This window comes from Phyllopteryx taeniolatus, chromosome 5, assembly GCF_024500385.1.
Source record: "Phyllopteryx taeniolatus isolate TA_2022b chromosome 5, UOR_Ptae_1.2, whole genome shotgun sequence".
In the NCBI taxonomy this organism is placed as follows: domain Eukaryota; kingdom Metazoa; phylum Chordata; class Actinopteri; order Syngnathiformes; family Syngnathidae; genus Phyllopteryx; species Phyllopteryx taeniolatus.
This window is the reverse complement of record NC_084506.1, coordinates 10,611,922-10,627,718: the sequence shown is the minus strand read 5'-3', so window position 1 is coordinate 10,627,718 and position 15,797 is coordinate 10,611,922. Positions and strand designations below refer to the sequence as shown.

At 44.0% G+C, this 15,797-nt stretch overlaps 1 protein-coding gene across 1 annotated transcript in view; it reads left to right on the top strand.

The window, feature by feature from the left end:
* Window positions 1-10,328, top strand: part of LOC133478178 (cytochrome P450 2F2-like) — a 12,221-nt gene extending 1,893 nt beyond the window's left edge. Inside the window, exons 2-11 of the mRNA XM_061773918.1 lie at window positions 2,437-2,599; window positions 2,961-3,113; window positions 3,272-3,432; window positions 3,673-3,741; window positions 3,908-4,012; window positions 4,138-4,279; window positions 7,794-7,879; window positions 8,307-8,408; window positions 9,072-9,213; window positions 9,289-10,328. Of these exons, the coding sequence (XP_061629902.1) occupies window positions 2,437-2,599; window positions 2,961-3,113; window positions 3,272-3,432; window positions 3,673-3,741; window positions 3,908-4,012; window positions 4,138-4,279; window positions 7,794-7,879; window positions 8,307-8,408; window positions 9,072-9,213; window positions 9,289-9,473 (1,308 nt within the window). The 3' untranslated portion in view covers window positions 9,474-10,328. The remainder of the gene's footprint in view (window positions 1-2,436; window positions 2,600-2,960; window positions 3,114-3,271; window positions 3,433-3,672; window positions 3,742-3,907; window positions 4,013-4,137; window positions 4,280-7,793; window positions 7,880-8,306; window positions 8,409-9,071; window positions 9,214-9,288) is intronic.
* Window positions 10,329-15,797: the final 5,469 nt, after the last annotated feature.

Below are 15,797 nucleotides of genomic sequence, written 5' to 3'. Positions count from 1 at the left end.
AGAAGGATGATGAGATTGGAGCTGCCAGGCAAGAGAGCTAGAGGAAGACCAAAGAGAAGGTTGATGGATGTCATGAGGGAAGACATGATGGTAGTTGGTGTTCGAGAGGAGGACGCAGGAGATAGGCTTACATGGAAAAGGATGACGCGCTGTGGCGACCCCTAACGGGACAAGCCGAAAGGAAAAGAAGAAGATGGAAATAAATAAATGTTTCCATGATATTCCAAATTTGTGGGAAAGCGTCTGTATGGTGATAGTGACAGCATCATGCTTGGTTGCTATTTTCCTTTAGATGGAACTCGGGCCTTAAACAAGGTGGGGGGAATTATGAACAGTTCCAAGTACCAGTCAGTGTTATCACAAAACCTTCAGGCTTTTGCTAGATAGTAAAAAAAATGTCAGGAAAGGTCTACGTGAACATCTAAACTTTATTTGGGGTTAATCAGAGGCACTTTAAACGGTGAGGCGTTTGCTGACCCCATCTTTTTGAGTTTGAACGTGATTGGTTAATTCCGAACACAGCCACATTTCCAGTTATACTGTAAGCGGGTGGGCATACTTGTGTAATATTATGACAGTTTTTTAGTTAAAATTCCCCTCTCAAAAATATGTATATTTTTCCCAACAGAGTTATACAGGATATAGGTCACATTTATGCTGGAAAGGTTTTGAAATGATATATCTTGGTCTCATTTTTTACATTCATCACAAAAACCTGTCATTTGAATTGGGAGACTTGACTTTTATATCCACTCTCTGTGCAGTATATTTTTGAGGATCTTGTTTCGGTCATTGATGTATTTACCTTAAAGATCACACTCATCCAAATCATCTAAACATGACCAATTACATACTCTTATGGCATGATGCCTCATTTCGGATCCTCTTCAAATATTCGTCTGTCTGTTTTTCTAAAGCAGTGGTTCTTAACCTTGTTGGAGGTACGGAACCCCGCCAGTTTCATCTGGAGTTCACAGAACCCTTCCTAATTTGAAAAATAAAATAAAATATCGTTTAGGCAGCATGACTGGCTAGCACATTTGCCTCACAGTTCTGAGGACCGGGGTTCAAATCCCGGACCCGCCTGTGTGGCGTTTACATGTTCTCCCCGTGCCTGCGTGGGTTTTCTCCGGGTACTCCGGTTTCCTCCCACATCCCAAAAACATGCATGGTAGGTTAATTGAAGACTCTAAATTGTCCGTAGGTGTGAATGTGAGTGCGAATGGCTGTTTGTTTACATGTGCCCTGAAATTGTCTGGCGACCAGTTCAGGGTGTAACCAGCCTCTCGCCCGAAGATAGCTGGGATAGGCTCCAGCATGCCCCAGACCCTAGTGAGGATAAGCGGTACAGAAAATGGATGGATGGATGGAAAATATAATTGATTTCAAACTCAAAACAGGTATATATTTTATTGTCTGTGTCGATTCTCAGTCATCCAGGTCATGCACAAAATGAACCACGCATCAGTTGCACACAGTCATTGTGTTAAAAGAACAAAACCAACAAAACTTGACTTTCACACAAAAAAACTAGCCAAAAATTAATCCGTCCGTCCACTTTCTGTACCACTTATCCTCACTAGGGTCGCGGGCGTGCTGGAGACGATACCATCTATCTTCGGACGACAGGTGGGGTACACCCTGAACCCTGTATGTATGTGCCCTGCAATTGGCTGGCGACCAATTGCAGGGCACATACAAACAAACAACCATTCACACTCACATTCACACCGACGGGCAATTTAGAGTCTTCGGTCAACCTCCCATGCATGTTTTTTGGGATGTGGGAGGAAACCGGAGCCGGGATTTCAATTCAATCAAAATTGAATGTGAATTTTACTGTTGTCATTCCCCTTGGTAAGTGCCACTCTCATGTCAGAGGAACGGACTTCGTCGTGAAAATTCACAACAAAATGTGTTCCTTTTCTTTATGTTATTTCTACAATGCTCGAAAAGGGTTTATAGGTAAGAGTACGTTTTTGGGGCTCTTTTTTTAATTATTGGATGTGCTGTCTGACGCCACGACAATGCTACTCAACTCAAGTGTATCGTTGAAATTTTGTTAAATAAAGATAGTTTAAAAAGAACAAAGCATTTCAACTCGAGGCGCAGCGCCCCAATGGTGAACGCCTACCTTGAAGCACGGCATTGAAAATGCCGTGTAAAAAGGCTTTTACGGATACATGCAAGCACGCACACACGGTGTGTGTCAAGTCCTCCGTTGAAACCCAGCGACTGCCTCACCGAACCCCCGATTCGATCGATTCGATCGAAACCGGGTTAAGAACCACTGTTCTAAAGTATACAAACAGAGAAGACGAGAGTTGTGGACCCGCTTTAAAGCAGTTGAACTCTTTAAGTCAAGTTAATAGTTAAGTTGATATACTGTATTTTTGTATTTAACTAACATTCTATCTTGTGTTCTTGTTTTCTTAGCTGAGGAAGGCATATGGAAATGTCTACAGCTTGTACCTGGGTCCTAAACCTGCTGTTATTGTTAATGGATTACACGCCATGAAAGAGGCTTTAGTGTCCAAAGCGATTGACTTCGCTGGACGACCCCAAGACCTTTACGTTAATGATACCACAGACAGAAAAGGTAAAGAAACTTTTTGTTATTGTTTTTAGTAGAAGCAGTAGTAGTAGTACTACTACTACTCGTAGTAGTAGTAATTGTAGTTGTTGTAGCGTTGACCCCCTGGTCGTGATGGAGAGTCAATAACGATTAGTTAACTATCAGTGAGATCAAATCTGCTCGTTGCTCATTTTTAAGTGGCTTCAGTCTATAACACACTCCCTGTTGCTCCAATTAATTCAGTAATGGGACAGTACAATAAGGGATCCAATCCTGAAGTTAAAATGTTTACTTGTTTTGGGATTATAAACTAATGGCTCATGAACTGGTGGAGTATTAGCTCTTGAGAGTTATAGTACCGCCGTATTAACCACACGTGTTGCAGGAGTCATCCTGGCTGACTATGGGTCTTCTTGGAAGGAACATCGTCGATTTGCTCTTATGACTTTGAGGAATTTTGGTCTTGGGAAGCAGTCAATGGAGGAGAGGATTCTGGGAGAAATTGAATTCATCATGAAAACACTGGAAAAGAGCATTGGTGTGTGGATCATACATTTTCACTGAACACTTGATTTTATGTTTTTTAAACTATGAAAATAATACATTTCATTTATTTGTCTTTGTTGCCAGTCTGGATTTTTTTGTGAAAGATTTCATTTCTCTGTACCATTATTTTTCACTTCTAATCTTCTACAGGCAGTACCTTGAGTCCCCAATTGATGTTCCATAATGCATCCTCTAACATAATCTGCCAGATTCTGTTTGGTAAACGCTACGATTATAATGACGACTTCATCAAAGTGATTGTTCAATGTTTCACTGAGAATGCCAAGTTGGCAAATGGACCCTGGGCTATGGTGAGTCAATAGTTTCTATGGCAATAATGCTCAGAAACAAATATACAACATTGTATACAATTATAAATAAATACTTATTTTACCAATTTGATAAAATGATACAGTTTGCCATTTAATTCATTGTTTACAAATTTGTATTGAATATTTTCCAACTAAGCCAATTAATTATTTGTCGTATATATGTGTATATTGGGAGACAGTGGTTACAAATTAATATTTTCTGATTTATCCTTATTACAGCTGTATGACTCCTTGCCGATGATTCGTGGTCTTCCATTGCCCTTCATGAAGTCTTTTGAGAATGTGAAGGTATGGTATATGGCTTTGTATGTAATGTTAAAGATAAGGATAAGTGGTTCAGATCATGGATGCATTGATTTTAGTGTTTTTTTTTGTTTGTTTTTTTACAGCATATTAATCCTTGTTTTTAGTGAAAATACAATGTATACATTTGCTTTATAATCTTATTCTTTAGATATGTCAAAAACTTGCAAAGGGTTTGTTGGCTGAGCACAAGAGGACCAGAGTCCCTGGAGAACCACGAGACTTTCTTGACTGCTATCTGGATGAACTGGATAAGGTGTTAATGACTATTAGATAATGAGCATGGTGAATTGTTTCTTAAAGACGGTGTTGTTTTTTAATCTTCTATGGATTTTTTTGTTTCCCCCCCTTTTTAATAAAAACAGTCATTCTCTTTTTTAGAGACGTGATGATGATGGTTCCTCATTTTCAGAGCAACAGCTAACAATGTACGTGCTAGATATTCACTTTGCTGGGACAGACACCACCTCCAACACCCTTCTGACTGCTTTCCTTTATCTTATGACTCATCCACACGTACAAGGTATGTTTGCTCGTAATTATATGGTATTTCTATAGTATTATTCCTGTTAGGGAATTACACTTAGTTGTGCATATTACTGAAGCATATGGCACCTACATCTGAGAAGGTTCATTCACAATTTATCTTTAGAAGAAGCCCATTATGGATAACTTTCAAATGCTCTCACACAATAGAATCTGACTACCATCTTCTTCTTTTCCTTTCGGCTTGTCCGGTTAGGGGTCGCCACAGTGTGTCATCCCTTTCCATCTAAGCCTATCTCCTGCATCCTCCTCTCGAACACCAACTGCCTCACGACATCTATCAACCTTCTCTTTGGTCTTCATCTAGCTCTCTTGCCTGGCAGCTCCATCCTCATCACCCTTCTACCAATATACTCACTCTCTCTCCTCTGGGCGTGTCCAAACCATTGAAGTCTGCTCTCTCTAACTTTGTCTCCAAAACATCGAACCTTGGCTGTCCCTCTGATGAGCTCATTTCTAATTTTATCCAACCTGGTCACTCCTAGACCGAACCTCAACATCTTCATTTCGCCACCTCCAGATCTGCTTCCTGTTGTCTCTTCAGTGCCACTGTCTCTAATCCGTACATCATAGCTGGCCTCACCACTGTCTCATAAACTTTTCCCTTCATCCGAGCAGAGACTCTTCTGTCACATAACACACCTGACACCTTCCTCCACCCGTTCCAACCTGCTTGGACCCATTTCTTCACTTCCTTACCACACTCACCGTTGCTCTGGACTGTTGACCCCAAGTATTTAAAGTCCTCCACCCTTGCTATCGCTTCTCCCTGGAGCCTCACTCTTCCCCATTCACCCCTCTCATTCATGCACATATATTCTGTTTGACTTCAGCTAATCTTCATTCCTCTCCTTTCCAGTGCATGCCTCCATCTTTCTAACTGTTCCTCGACCTGCTCCTGCTTTCACTGCAGATAACAATGTCATCTGCAAACATCATGGTCCACGGGGATTCCAGTCTAACCTCATCTGTCAGACTATCCATCACCACTGCGAACAGGAAGGGGCTCAGGGCTGATCCCTGATGCAGTCCCACCTCCACCTTAAATTCATCTGTCACACCTATAGCACACCTCACCACTGTTCTGCTGCCCTCATCCGTCCATCCATTTGTCCATTTTCAACACCGCTTATCCTGGTTAGGGTCGCGGGGCGCTGGAGCCTATCCCAGCTGACTTCGGGCGAAAGGCGGACTACACCCTGAACTGGTCGCCGATCAGTCACAGGGCACATATAGACACGGACAACCATTCACACTCACATTCACACCGTCACTGAGTGGGAACTGAACCCATGCTGCCCGCACCAAAGTCAGGCGAGTGTACCACTACACCTTTTTATTATTAACATTGCAGATGATGGGTACCGGCTGGCCAAGCGGAATGCAGCTCTGGTGGTCGCTGAAGCAAAAACTCGGGCATGGGAGGAGTTCAGTGAGGCCATGGAGAAAGACTTCCGGACGGCTTTGAGGAAATTCTGGTCCACCGTCTCAGGAGAGGAAAGCAGTGCACCACCAACACTGTGTATAGTGGGGATGGGGCGCTGCTGACGTCGACTCGGGACTTTGTGAGTTGGTGGGGAGAATACTTCGAAGACCTCCTCAATTCGACACCGACACACCTTCCCATGAGGAAGCAGAGTGTGGGTTCTCTGAGGCGGGCTCTCCTATCTCTGGGTTTGAGGTCACCGAGGTAGTTAAAAAGCTCCTCGGTGGCAGGGCCCCAGGGGAAGATGAGATTCGTCTGGAGTTCCTAAAGGCTCCGGATGTTGCGGGGCTGTCCTGGTTGACACGCCTCTGCAACATCGCGTGGACATCGGGGACAGTGCCTCTGGATTGGCAGGCTGGGGTGGTGGTCCTCCTTTTTAAGAAGGGGGACCGGAGGGTGTGTTCCAACTACAGGGGGATCACACTCCTCAGCCTCCCTGGTAAGGTCTATTCAGGGGTGCTACAGTGGAGAGTCCGTCGGGAAGTCGAATCTCACATTCAGGAGGAGCGGTGTGGTTTTCTTCCTGGCCGTGGAAGAGTGGACCACCTCTACACCCTCAGTAGGGTCCTCGAGGGTGCATGGGAGTTCGCCCAACCAGTCTAGATGTGTTTTGTGGACTTGGAGAAGGCGTTCGACCATGTCCCTTGGGGAGTCCTGTGGAGGGTGCTTCGGGAGTATGGGGTACCGAACCCCCTGATACGGGCTGTTCGGTCCCTGTACGACCGGAGTCAGAGTTTGGTCCGCATATCCGGCAGTAAGTTGGACTCGTTCCCGGTGAGGGTTGGACTCCGCCAAGGCTGCTCTTTGTCACCGATTCTGTTCATAACTTTTATGGACAGAATTTCTAGGCGCAGCCGAGGCGTAGAGGGGCCCGGTTTGGTGGCCTCAGTATTGCATCTCTGCTTTTTGCAGATGATGTGGTTCTGTTGGCTTCATCAAGCCGTGACCTCCAACTCTCACTGGAGCAGTTCGCAGCTCAGTGTGAAGCGGCTGGGAGGAGAATCAGCACCTCCAAATCTGAGACCATGGTCCTCAGTCGGAAAAGGGTGGCATGCCCTCTCCAGGTCGGGGATGAGATCCTGCCCCAAGTGGAGGAGTTCAAGTATCTTGGGGTCACGTTCATGAGTGAGGGAAGAATGGAACGGGAGATCGACAGGCAGATCGACAGGCGCATCACTGCAGCTTCTGCAGTGATGCGGACTTCGTATCGATCCGTTGTGCTAAAGAAGGAGCTAAGCCGAAAGGCGAAGCTCTCAATTTTCTTTATGATCTACGTTCCTACCCTCACCTATGGTCACAAGCTGTGGGTCGTGACCGAAAGAACAAGATCCCGGATACAAGTGGCCGAAATGAGTTTCCTCCGCAGGGTGTCCGTGCTCTCCCTTAGAGATAGAGTGAGAAGCTCGGTCATCCGGGAGGATCTCAGAGTAGAGTCGCTGCTCCTCCACATTGAGAGAAGCCAGATGAGGTGGATGGAGCATCTGATTTGGATGCCTCCCGGACGCCTCCCTGGTGAGGTGGTCCGGGCATGACCCACCGGGAGGAGACCCCGAGGACGACCCATGACACGCTGGAGAGACTACGTCCTTTGGCTGGCCTGGGAATGCCTCGGGATCCCCCCGGAAGAGCTAAATGAAGTGGCTGGGTAGAGGGAAGTCTGGGCGTCCCTGCTAAAGCTACTGCCCCGTGACCCGACCCGGATTAGCAGTAGAAAATGGATGGATGGATGGATGGATGTTTTCTCTCAAACAGAAGCCCACAGAATGTAAGCAGTTGGACTTCATTTTTTGTTTTACTTAGTAGTGCAACTGAACAGAAAACCTTGAACGTATGGTAGGCTGTAACCAGTTGTTTTTTTCACTTCCCAACGTCCTCATTTTACCACACACCCAATTCCATTCATGTTTTTTGTGATGGAATTGTTTTTCAGGTGCGTTTAGTGAAGTGAAGTGAACTTTCAATTTTTTCTCTCCACTCACACCTGTTTTTCTGCTATATCTGTTAGAGCGTTGCCAACAGGAGATTGATGAGGTGTTAAAAGGGAAGGATAAAGTGTCTTTTGATGACAGAAACAATATGCCATACGTGCAGGTAAATTTTTCCATAATAACATCAGTAAAAAAAAGTACTTTATATGCAATAATGATACAAATGATTTTAACTTTTATTTATCCAAGTTATGATAGTATGACATCTGCCTCTAAAACAGGCCTAGCAAAATATAATAATAGAAAAAGCAGAGCCAAGGCACACAGAAAATTAAATGCAGCGTTTATCACAGACTATACATCGTGTAAGATTTTAGCCTTTGAGTCTTTTTTTTTTGCTCTCCTCTTTATAGTTTGAGCAAATGTACATACGTACTGTATATATATATATATATATATATATATATATATATATATATATATATATATATACACATAAACATGTGTGTGTGTATATATGTATATACATAAACATATGTGTGTGTGTGTGTATATATACTGTATATATAACTTTTTTTTTTTTTTTACAGGCTGTAATCCATGAAGTTCTGAGAGTAGCGAACACTGTGCCACTGAGTGTCTTTCACTGTACTACAAAAAACACAGAGCTGATGGGATATTCTATTCCAAAGGTAAGAGACAGGACACCACAAAGGGACTGTTTAGCTTCATGAGCGCAGACCTCCACTGGGTGAACTGTGAACAAAAGGGGACAATATCTTGAAGCACCACAATTGTTTTGATTTGTTTGGCCATATATTAGGAGATCACTTCCTGGTACACATAGGAAGATGTTAGATGAAAAGTGCAACAAATTGAAAAAGTGTCGTATAGTTTTTGTTTGCCTATTCATTTCGTATAAGGTTACTTTCAGGTCCACAGTACAATGCTGTCTTTATCATGTGCAGCCCTTCTGCAAAGTTTCATGAAGTCATGACTGTGTGCATGATGTTTGGACCACTGATTTTGTACCATTTGAATTATGGGGTAAGGAGCAACTACCCAATGACCCAAAAGGGCAAAAAGTAATAAATAAATTTCTGTATCAACACCTTTATTTAAAGACTCCAGCACAAAGTTTCATGAAGTTGTGGTTGATACATTGAAGTGGAAATGATTTAATGAAAAATAACAACAACGTGACTGTACTATTTAAGGTCTAGGGCATTTATTATTATAGTAATTCTTAAATTATTTTGATGTGACTTTGTTTCTTGAGTAATTCTTATTATCTGTAGCCATCCATCTTCTATACCGCTTATTTGTCACATTATTTGGTTTCTTTTGTTTCCCAGGGTACAATGATCATCCCAAACCTGACCTCAGTGCTCCATGAGGAAGGCCAGTGGAAATTTCCTCATAAATTCAACCCTGAAAACTTCCTCAATGACCAGGGCGAGTTTGTCAAGCCAGAGGCCTTTATGCCTTTTTCTGCAGGTATGTAGTCACATATTGCACATGGTGAGTACACTGAAACTGCTGTGAATCATTTCTCCAATATTTACTCTACAGGTCCTCGCATGTGTCTTGGTGAGGGTTTGGCTCGTATGGAGCTCTTCATCATCACGGTGACTCTGCTCAGAAGGTTTATGTTCATCTGGCCTGAGGACGCAGGAGAGCCAGACTTCACCCCAGTCTATGGGGTCACTCTCACTCCCAAACCTTATCGCATGAAAATTCAACAAAGAGCAATGTAGTCAAGATGAGCGCAGACCTAAAAATTAAAGGAGCGTAACATCATTTATTTGCTATTGTAGCATAGATAACTGGTAAGCCTCGGCATGGTGCATACCTCAATTATTTTTCTAACACGATGGAGTGGAAGACTGAGCCTGTTTTGCCTCAAACTACGGGACTAATAGACCACTAGACACTAACCGTTCACTCTTCCATCTTGATGGCCAAATTCCAGAAGAGACAAAGAAAGTGTTAATCTAAGCATGGCATTGATTTGTCTTTTGTCTTAATTGTGTGTGAATGCTCAAGTAAAGGAATATATTAACACACACAATCGCTCACACATCACTGCCTATCAATCAACTGTTTATTTCTTATCATTTCAATCATTAATTGGGTATTAAACTTGAGTTCTTAAATGGAAATTCACTCTTGTTTAGAATCTACGTGCAGCTCAGATTACAGAGGGAATGAATATGTTAAAATTATGTAGGGGAGAATAAACCATCAAAAGCCAAAGTTAAATGAAGGAATGTGGGATTGACGATGTGAGATGGAGGACACAATTTTCCCACCCAGGGTCCGACATTAAGCCAATTTAGGTGGTGGCCAGGAAGGGCCACGATGAGCCAAGTTGTGGTGGCTCGATCAGAACCTCCAGTGGCCCCACATATTCACCATACCACACATTAGGTTTTAGTGACTATTTCGTTATTTGCGTCTCTATACTGTATTATTTAAGCCCCTTTTAAGAAATTATTAGTACAACTGCATTCATGGCTGCGACTGTGTACTAACCTCACTAAAATCAAGGCGTTGCAATAATGCTTCAAAGAAAAAAATGATTACAAAATTATTAAAATACTGTGATTTGATGTTGTGTACACCATGTTTACTGTATGTATTAATGTATATGTGCGTCCATATTATGAAATATTGGCTGGTTGGTGGGAGGCTCAGTTTAGGGATGTCACGGTTTGTACCAAACAGTATTCGACTTGACCCAAAAGCAGATTGAGGCTGAGGAAATAGTTGGAAGTGGTTTATTTGGGAGAATCGCGAGGTAAGGAATTTAAAGGCGTGATGGTGGTCCGTAGCGTACGGGAGACTGGAGCGTGAGCAGGTGAGGGAACTTTGGCAATGCGGCTGGAGCGAGCATCGTGGCAGGAGACACAGGAGGGCACTGGAGGAGGAACAACAACAGGTACCAGAGAATATTTTCTTCCTATCATGAGCAATCCGTCGGCCGGTGTACCGCGTAGGAGCGAGAATAATTTGGCGCTGGAACACTGGAACTGGCAAGCTTAAGTGCAGGCAGTGATGAGTGCTGATTGGAACCAGGTGTGCAGGTGAGGAGGTAATTAGTGCTGGAGAGAGATGGAAAAAAGCACCACCCATGCCCCGCAGAGCAACCTCAGGGCACAGATCATGACAAGGGAAGCTGTGCGTGCATGTGGCGCTCTGTGAAACGGATTGATTGCACCTCCCTGGCCGATTACCCATATCAGAAACCATCCCTGCATGTGTGTATGATTAGCACTTTTAATATGATTTTGACTTACCAAACCTTTAATTTTGTATACTGTATTAGTGATTATATTTATGTGTTGAAAGAACCCCCTTGGAAATTAGAGGATGCATCACAAGTCATGCTGAAATTGCAATCATCCAGTGATTTTGAGTTTGTAACTACGACGCTCGCCGCCGATCTAACTAAGCTAGCTACCTTTAAACGTCAAACGTTGGCGGCATGCGCTCGAGCCATCTCATTTTCCGGGTCACACTGAGAACAACCGCGTCGTCAGATTTTCTCCAAACGTCATAGAAAACAAGAATAATAATAGTGAATCACGTCCATATAGTTTTCTATTGTGTCCGAATCCTATGAACGTGTGATTTTGCAGTGAGATTTGCGCTGTAACAAACACAAGGAACATTTTCATCTTTGTCATAACTTCAAATAAAAACTAACGTAACGTAGGTAACGCAAATGAAAACTCTCCCCATACGATTCTGAAAAGACATCATTGCCTCTGATCATATAACAGAGCTGTCAGTGTTCTTTTCATTTTCGCAGTCAGATTCGCGCTGACACAACTACGAGAACTTCGGCAATGCGTCTTCATTCAATCGACAGCAAACACAGCTTCCAAAATTAGCAGTAACAGTTTACTAGTACTTAAAATGCACAATGTATGCATAAGTAGCCACGTGGCTCCTTTGAAACTTGTACCCAGTGTTGTACTTGAGTGAGTTCAATGAACGAAAGTTCATGAACAAGTTCATATTTTGGGCAAAACTGAATTGACTTGGTTCATTTCTGCCTGATGAACGCTATTGAGAACGCATTATTTCTGGCGTCTTTGAACGAAAGTAGGTTTTGTTAGGGACTCCCAGGTGAAACCAGTCTGAACACACTATATATGAGCCTTTATATGTCGTGAGATAAACGCTGTATTTGTCAATTGATTCAGTGCAGCCCCCATTCTTGTTTACATGCGCGAGGTGTGTTCAGGGACACTTCGTAAACGGGAGTGTATCTGTTCTTTGTTAGAATTATTTGTATCAGAATGCTTTTGTTAAATCATTGTACGATCACATTGTCATGATATGAAATTTACTCTGTTTTGTTATATAAGACTAGATAAGACAAATTATTTTGTTAGTCAGAGATGCAAGGAATGAAAAGTTAACAGTGGTGCCGGTAACGCGTTAAAAAAGAACGCATGACCCCCAAAATGTGGTCCGGTGAAGTCATAAGTAAACTGTTACTTTTTATATTAGAGTAGTCAGATTACAGTTATTTTTCGTTCACGAGAATCAGAGCTTGATAAGCTTTTGAATTTAAAATTTAATTTGAATAATAATAATATAATAGGCGGCACGGTGGACGACTGGTTAGAGCGTCAGCCCCACAGTTCTGAGGTGCGGGGTGTGTGGAGTTTGCATGTTCTCCCCGTGCCTGCGTGGGTTTTCTCCGGGCACTCCGGTTTCCTCCCACATCCCAAAAACATGCATTAATTGGAGACTCTAAATTGCCCGTAGGCATGACTGTGAGTGCGAATGGTTGTTTGTTTCTATGTGTCCTGCGATTGGCTGGCAACCAGTTCAGGGTGTACCCCGCCCCTTGCCCGATGACAGCTGGGATAGGCTCCAGCACGCCCGCGACCCTAGTGAGGAGAAGTGGCTCAGAAAATGGATGGATGGATAATATAATAATAATTATAATGCTGCTATTTATGCTCATGCAATAGTTATTTGCCATTAACAAACTACAGTGCTTGGTAATATGAGGACTGCGGTCAAGCCAGCCTCCACTCGAAAAGTAGCAGTCAAGCCAACCGCCCCTAATTTCGTTCATACTCGGCATTACGGTAATAGGTCGCCAACTCGCGGCGAAGCCACCTTCAAAATAAAAGCTTCCCAATAATACGGATGTCAGTGTTCTTCGGTTAAGGAATGCAGCCAGCAAAGTTAATTAGAATCTTGAGATACATTACATACATACATACATTAAAATAATTACTTTATTTGATATCTTGGGAAAAATAAATGGAAATGGACTGCACTTATATAGCGCTTTATCTCCATCATCACAGTGGCCAAAGCGCTTTACAAAGACTCATATTCACACACACAATCATAAACCAATGGGCGACTGCTGCCATGCGAGGGGCTGCCATGCCCACTGGGAGCAAATTAGGGTTCAGTGTCTTGCCCAAGGACACTTAGACATGCGGACAGTCGTAGCAGGGATTCGAACCTGTTCTACCTACTGAGCCAAAGCCACCCCAACATAATCCCATTGGTATCGCAAGACAAGTCCAGATCTGTGTGACAGACCACCAAGGACTCTGCGAAAAGAGGTTTGATGAACATCTGATATTGTATTTCAAAATAAAAATCTCTGAAAACTGCATATGTTGCTTTCATTATCCCTGACTGAAAAAATCTGTGAAATCTTTTTAATGAGATATCGCAACACCAGACCAATTCTGGGGGACACTACACCACCCCAGGTCTGCAACAAAAGAGGTCCCATCAAAATCTGATGTGGCATTTCAAAATAAAAGACTCTTGAATTTGGTGTATTTCACTGCTATGATCACGGATTTCAAAAATTCATTAAAAAAAATGTCCTAGTTATCACAACACCAGACCAGTTCTGGGGGACACTACACCACCCCAGGTCTGCAACAAAAGAGGTCCCATCAAAATCTGATGTGGCATTTCAAAATAAAAGTCCACTGAAATTGGTATATTTCACTGCCATGATCACGGATTTCAAAAATTCATAAAAAAAAACTCCTAGTTATCACAACACCAGACCAGTTCTGGGGGACACTACACCCCCCAGGTCTGCAACAAAAGAGGTCCCATCAAAATCTGATGTGGCATTTCAAAATAAAAGACTGTTGAATTTGGTGTATTTCACTGCCATGATCACGGATTTCAAAAATTCATAAAAATTTTTTTCCTAGTTATCACAACACCAGACCAGTTCTGGGGGACACTACACCACCCCAGGTCTGCAACAAAAGAGGTCCCATCAAAATCTGATGTGGCATTTCAAAATAAAAGTCCACTGAAATTGGTATATTTCACTGCCATGATCACGGATTTCAAAAATTCATAAAAAAAAAACCTCCTAGTTATCACAACACCAGACCAGTTCTGGGGGACACTACACCCCCCCCAGGTCTGAAACAAAAGAGGTCCCATCAAAATCTGATGTGGCATTTCAAAATAAAAGTCCACTGAAATTGGTATATTTCACTGCCATGATCACGGATTTCAAAAATTCATAAAATTTTTTTTCCTAGTTATCACAACACCAGACCAGTTCTGGGGGACACTGCACCACCCCAGGTCTGCAACAAAAGAGGTCCCATCAAAATGTGATGTGGCATTTCAAAATAAATGTCCACTGAAATTGGTGTATTTCATTGCCATGATCACGGATTTCAAAAATTCTTAAAAAAAAATATCTTAGTTATCACAACACCAGACCAGTTCTGGGGGACACTACACCACCCCAGGTATCCAACAAAAGTGGTCCCACCCAAATCTGATGTCCATCCATCCATCCATCCATTTTCTACCGCTTATCCGAGGTCAGGTCACGGGGGCATTAGCTTTAGCAGGGACGCCCAGACTTCCCTCTCCCCAGAAACTTCATCCAGCTCTTCCTGGGGGGATCCCGATGCGTTCCCAGGCCAGCCGAAGGATGTAGTCTCTCCAGCGTGTCCTGGGTCGTCCCCGTGGTCTCCTCCCGTTGGGACGTGCCCGGAACACCTCACCAGGGAGGCGTCCGGGAGGCATCCGAATCAGATGACCCAGCCACGTCATCTGGCTCCTCTCGATGTGAAGGAGCAGCGGCTCTACTCTGAGATCCTCTCGGATGACCGAGCTTCTCTCCCTATCTCTAAGGGAGAGCCCGGACATCCTGCAGACGAAACTCATTTCGGCCGCTTGTATCCTGGATCTTGTTCTTTCGGTCACGACCCACAGCTCGTGACCATAGGTGAGGGTAGGAACGTAGATCGACCGGTAAAGCGAGAGCTTCGCCTTTCGGCTTAGCTCCTTCTTTCCCACAACGGATCGATACAAAGTCCGCATCACTGCAGATGCTTCACCGATCCGCCTGCCGATCTCCTGTTCCATTCTTCCCTCACTCGTGAACAAGGCCCCAAGATACTCCTCCACTTGGGGCAGGATCTCATCCCCGACCTGGAGAGGGCATGCCACCCTTTTCCGACTGAGATAGGAGAGCCCGCCTCAGATGGTGGTGGAATGATGGTGGACCAGAATTTCCTCGAAGCCGTCCGGAAGTCTTTCTCCATGGCCTCACCGAACTCCTCCCATGCCCGAATTTTTGCTTCATAAACCACCAAAGCTGCATTCCACTTGGCCAGCCGGTACCCATCAGCTGCCTCAGGAGTCCCACAAGCCAAAAAGGCCCGATAGGACTCCTTCTTCAGCTTGACTGCATCCCTCACCGTTGGTATCCACCAACGGGTTCGGGGATTGCCGCCACGACAGGCACTAACCACCTTACGGGCACAGCTCCGGTCGGCCGCCTCAGCAATGGAGTCCTTGGAGGGGGTGCTGGAGAGCGCTCCTGCTGGGGACTCCTTCGTTCTGCTGGGGGACTTCAATGCTCACGTGGGCAATGACACTGAGACCTGGAAGGGCGTGATTGGGAGGAATGGCCCCCTCAATCAGAACCTGAGCGGTGTTCTGTTATTGGACTTCTGTGCTCATCACGGATTGTCCATAACGAACACCATGTTCAAGTACAAGGGTGCCTACACATGCACTTGGCACCAGGACACCCTCGGTCA